This window comes from Pundamilia nyererei, unplaced genomic scaffold, assembly GCF_000239375.1.
Source record: "Pundamilia nyererei isolate P.nyererei 1_Seehausen unplaced genomic scaffold, PunNye1.0 scaffold00020, whole genome shotgun sequence".
NCBI lineage: Eukaryota > Metazoa > Chordata > Actinopteri > Cichliformes > Cichlidae > Pundamilia > Pundamilia nyererei.
Genome location: NW_005187421.1, coordinates 863371 through 869414, shown reverse-complemented (window position 1 = coordinate 869414; position 6044 = coordinate 863371). Strand labels below are relative to the sequence as shown.

Genomic DNA, 6044 nt, shown 5'->3' with positions numbered 1-6044 from the left:
ATATATATACACATGTCAAAAATAGATAAATCATTTACAATAAAAACATTCAACTTTTTAAGAAACTTTTTCTGAAGTTCTTTGTTTCTATTGAAACAGTGGGTGATGTCAAAACAAAGCCTAGCACCCAATTGTTCACCCTGTATGCATCCACAAGAATGCTAAGGAAGGCATTCTTGATATTTCGATGTGGTGAGCTACATTTATCAAATATTTTTATGTTCACCTTGTGTGGTTTTCTCCATAGTTAATTCTCCTATGTTATTTGTGAATATTCATTATTCATTCTTCAGGCACACAATGAAGTCTATCATGAGGAACCAGCTAATATATCGCTTTCTCTTCCTTTGTTTTCTTGTCTTGCAGAACCGTGACAGAATGGTCGAGTTTATGAGCAAAGTCATGCCGCACACGGTCGTCTCATGCTGGCAGCCTTTCCTGGGATTGGCCCTCGTGGCTGTTTTTGTGGGTTCTACCCTGGGATGTCCCTCGCGATGCGAGTGTTCAGCACAAAGCAAGGCAGTTGTCTGTCACCGTAAGCGCATGCCCACCATCCCAGATGGCATCCCAACTGAAACAAGAATCCTGGACTTAAGTAAGAACAAGCTGACAATGATCAACCCCGATGACTTTTTTGCCTTCCCTGGGCTTGAGGAACTTGACCTCAGTGGAAATATTATCAGCTATGTTGAGCCTGGAGCATTCAATGGGTTGTTTAACATGCACTCGCTCAGCCTCAAAAGCAATCGAATCAAGCTTATTCCTCTGGGTGTCTTCACAGGCTTAGCCAATCTTACCCGACTGGATATAAGTGACAACAAGATTGTCATTCTCCTGGATTATATGTTCCAGGACTTGCACAATCTTAGGTTTTTGGAAGTGGGTGACAATGACCTGGTTTACATCTCTCACCGTGCATTCAGTGGACTTTTAAGCCTGGAGACACTAACCTTAGAAAGGTGCAACCTAACAGTTGTACCCACTGAGGCTCTTTCTCATCTGCACAACCTGGTCAGCCTGCATCTACGATACCTCAGCATTAGCACTTTACATCCATACTCATTCAAAAAGCTATTCCGATTGCGGCACTTAGAAATTGATAACTGGCCTTCACTAGACCATGTGCCAGCTAATACCCTGCATGGCCTCAACTTGACAACACTGTTTATAACCAACACCAACTTGTCCACCTTCCCTTACCTAGCCCTGAAGCATCTTCCCTATCTGACACATCTCAATCTGTCCTACAACCGCATCAGGCACATTGAAGCGGGCATGCTGATGGAACTGGTTCGGCTGCGAGAGCTGCATATTGTTGGAGCTCAGCTGACCACCATTGAACAGTATGCATTCCAAGGTCTGCGGGGTCTCAGAGTTCTCAATATCTCACACAATCGACTGGATACATTGGAAAAGGGCGTTTTTCAGTCTCCTGAGGCTCTGGCGGTTCTTCTCATTGACAACAACCCCTTAGTGTGTGATTGCCGCCTCATGTGGATCCTGCAGAAGAGGCATTCCATCTTCTTTGGGGATTCACAGCCAGAATGCAGCACACCTGAGGGCATTCGTGGACGCCCTTTTAAGGAGTTTAAGGAGACTCTCCTGTCTTATTATGTTACATGTACCAAACCGAAAATTCGTGAAAATAAAACACAAACAGTTACTGTAGATGAGGGTCAGCAGGCTATGTTGCGTTGCAGTGCTGATGGGACACCAAGGCCAATTGTGTCTTGGTTGTCCCCACATCGCCGAGTGCTAACAAACAGCCATAGTAGAGTAACCATCCATAAAAATGGTACACTAGAAATCAAGGCAGCAGAAGTCCAAGACAGTGGAGAGTACCTTTGCCTTGCCTCCAACACTGCTGGAAATGACACCTTGAAGACATCATTGGCGGTGAAAAGTTTAGGATCACTGTATGCCAACAGGACCCAGTACTACACAGATCCCAGCAATGCCACTGCCAATGGAACGACTGGTGTGACTCTCGGTTTTGACCTTAAGACTATTTTAGTGTCAACAGCTATGGGTTGTTTCACATTCTTGGGAGTGGTCTTGTTTTGTTTCCTGCTTCTTTTTGTTTGGAGCAGGGGGAAAGGAAAACACAAAAACAATATAGATGTTGAACATGTGCCACGATCAAAGTCTAACGGCACTAATGTTGACTCAGCAGAGGGACAAGCCGGTCCTCGTCGTTTTAACATGAAAATGATGTGACTTCTTTTATAGAACTAAGAGTCTGGATTGTGGAAAAGCCCAAAGTACAGTGTATTTTTTTGAAAACAGAATGACTGAATCTTCTCACTGCTACAGGAAGAGTGGTAGTGAAAAGACCTTGGGGCATCACAAAATGATGAGCATTACCTTAAATCTGTGGATCTTGATATAGTTCTTGAATACTGTGTCTCAAATGAAAAAGATTTTAGAATGACTATCACTGCTGGAAAAACCTCTCAGATGAGTTGCTCTCATGAAGACCTGGATGAAATAAGTGTCAGTTATCAACTTTTTGAAATTTATATGTCCCAGAATCATTCAGTTTTGGGATGGATCTACAGACTCAGTTGAACAATGTACATTACAAATTTGTATCTAAGCTATAACCTACTTTGTTTAGTCTTGCGCCATGCTTATTCACCAATCAATGAAACATAATTTCCTATGTTCTATATTTTTCATATGTGTACGTAATGCTTCATTATGTACATGTATGTACATAATCGTTCAAAAGAATAGTTCATAGCAATATTCATGGGATACACTTGCTAAAATTGCTATAACCCTGTTCCACAAGTACATTCTTCAGGCTTTTGAAGTTTCCATTGATTCCAGAAGGGCTTCTATGGCTAAGTATTTGTCCTCTGCTCCCCAATTGAATAAATATTAATAAATATATATATCATTTATCAATAGAAGCACAAGAAAATGATTTTATTCATGAAAGTATTAAGAATTTTGCAAAATTCAGTCTTCAAAAACTTTTCAGGATAACAGCTGGATTGTCATAACATTGAGTATTGGTCAAGCAACCTACATGAACCACTTTTCTGTCTTATTTTGTCTATTTTTATTCCTTTAACTGTACCTTTGCTAGTTGGCAAACTACATATGTCAGTTTTACTACAGTGACATTTGCATCATTTTCCCCAGTAGGAATTTTGGACTTTGTTGTGGTAGTTCTTCATTTTGTTGTTGAATCATTTAGATTGTGAAAACAAAAGTAAAAGTAAAAAACTATGTATGTGAAATAAAAAAATGTATTTGTACCAAAGTGTCTGACTAAATGCATAAAATATAATCATCTTCTACGCAGCCTCACTGATAGACTTCACATCAATGGTGTAATAATAATTGTATCATTGCTAATTCCTTTTTTATTGTTGCAGTCTCTAAAACCTCACAGAAACATTCAAAACATTAACACTGAAAGTGATGTAGTCAACCATGGTTAAGAGATAAATACTTATATGAACAATATTTACTTGCAAATGCCAAAATGCAATGCTAGAAATATTTGATAATATGGTACAGTGATCCAGAACTGCAGTGATCCACTCTAAATGTTCACAATAATAATTAAATCATGTCTGTACAGGCCAACTCAATGAAGCTATAGTTTGTATTTAGTTTCACTTTAACTATCATGGAGTTACTAGCTTATAACATCTTTTACTCCCGTTTCTTACAACAAATAAATTTCTTATTTATATATAATTTTGTAATTCATTTTGTAAGAATTCATACATTTAACTGTGTTGTCACATTATCAGATCCACATTTTCAGTTGTTTTATTTTGACTGGCTTGTTGTATGATGAGAAATGTCAGTTCTGGACATTTTTTGTGTTTTTATTGCCCTATTTGTGCAAATACAAATGTATACTGTGAATTCATTCTTCAGATGGGGATGATGTCTAAACATGTAAACTATGCCTTTGTTATTGTCACTTTAGATGAAAATATGTAATACAACTCGGGTTGTTCCATTATCCAACTTACACAATGTAAATTGAAGATGAAAACAGAAGCAGTTTGCCTGCAAAGTAAAACATGCCCCTTTTTTAAAAAATGTCTTGGCTGCAGCAGGAAGATTTAAGATGAGCTGAAAAAAATAAACAAATTACCTAAATGTGGAACACCATATATATATTGCTGTTGCTTTTGCACAGCCTCTGGGTGTGACTGTTACAGGGATATGAGGGTTATAATACTGGTATGTATAAGTAATAACTGTGTATGTTATTAAAAATGTAAGAACCATTGTCTTTTTACCTATGCATGATGCCCGTTGGCATCGTGTTGGATAATAGTGACTCCAGGCCAGCCAGTCAACTCCTTGGGGTTGAGTGAAACTTCAGTCGTAGAAAAAGTTTATTATTTCAAACATTTGAGTAATTTAGTATCAGAGTAAAACAGATTGAAATGGTCTATAAATAATTTATCAATGTGTTAATGTAGGCAGGGCTATGTAAAATCATAGCAAACTAAGTACAATTGTAAGTTGGAATCATGGAACAAGCTTTAGTGCACTGAATTGTATTACATGTCTTAATCCAAAGTGACAATAAGAAAGGCAAAGTTTAGAGAGCATCAGCATTTAAAGAGAAATTCACAGGTGCCATTATGTATGTGCCAAATAAGAAAATTAAAATAGGAAGTACCCCCAAAACTGGCATTTACATTATATAGCTTCAGCAGTTATACTTAATATACTGAACCTCACATTTATGTTGCATTTGTGTCTTGTGATGAAGAGTAAAAGAAATAGCGACTTCCAAATTGGTTCCTCCTCCATCAACTGCAGAGCAACCAAACTTAAAAAATTAATTCAGTTACTTTACTTCACCCTGCTTAACATGTTTTTGTCTAAAGTATATTTGTATGAGACATCAAGAGTGACTAATTTCTTCTTCCACACTTGTCTAAAGGTAGAGTCTTTAGACTAAGTTTCCAAGCCTGTAGTCCTCTGGGCTGCTTACGAAATGAGAGCACCAAATGCTACAACTTGACCAAAAATACAAAAGAAACAAGGTTAACTTTGTTTTGTAGGTCAAATACCAAACACACCTTTTATTTTGATATCTTTTTTTTATACACTAAATGAAATGTCTAAAGAATAGAGAAGGTCCACACAATGCTCAGATCATAATCAGCAATTAGCTTAGTGTGCATGTCTGGATTGTGGTGAAATGACACAGAAAATTCCACCCAGGATCTTTGTGCTATGAGGCAGCATGAAACTGTGCCACCGGGGTTTCATCCTTATTTTTTAAAAATAGGTACCGGTCTTAATTAACAGGCAGTATGTCACTATAGCAACTCAGATATGATTCAAACCAAAGATTTCTAAATGCACAATTATAAGCCGTGTAAAAAAATATAACAATTGCCAAATGTTTAAAATACATTTCTGTGGATATGTCCACAATAATTTGCTGTTTTGGTGATCAATTTATATTAACTGAATGCATTTAAACTGGACTAAAGCATTTGAATTGCATATGAAAAGCTATTAGCACTTTCTGTTTGTACCCCTCTTATCAGTTATTGACTGATCTGACCACTCTTATTTTCAGACGAATTACTGAGGATAATTTTTTCAGAACAGATGAGAGTCTCAGCCTAATTTGACTAATGCAGTTCTTGGCTCAGAAAATGAAAGACTGACATATTACCATAATTCTAAATCAATCAAATACATTACTTACCTTGGCCATTAAAACTGTGATGACATACAGGTTCCAAAAGCTCGGAGACACTTCAAAAGTTTTTATTTTATCAAGTATCACTAAAATATGTAGGGAAAGATATCTCGTGTTTCTTTCTTTACAACTCTTTATGTTTTTTTATAAAGAAACAAACATCGTTTCTAATGTCACATCAAAGAAGATCAAAATACATGTTTGATGTAATTTACTAACAAAGGCATTAAATCAGAACCCCCCACCCCCCACTGACTTTCTTCCAAGATTACAATGATACTGAACATTAGCAAGTTATCATTATTATTATATCTTGTATAATAAGACCAGAAACACTCTTTCA

The 6044-nt window shown here is 37.0% G+C and overlaps 1 protein-coding gene across 1 annotated transcript in view; it reads left to right on the top strand.

Annotated features, from left to right (window-relative positions):
- lingo2 (leucine rich repeat and Ig domain containing 2) overlaps positions 1–2957 on the top strand; it is a 79337-nt gene extending 76380 nt beyond the window's left edge. The window contains exon 2 of the mRNA XM_005726470.1: positions 367–2957. Within this exon, the coding sequence (XP_005726527.1) occupies positions 379–2217 (1839 nt within the window). The 5' untranslated portion in view covers positions 367–378 and the 3' untranslated portion in view covers positions 2218–2957. The remainder of the gene's footprint in view (positions 1–366) is intronic.
- The last annotated feature ends 3087 nt before the right edge of the window (positions 2958–6044 follow it).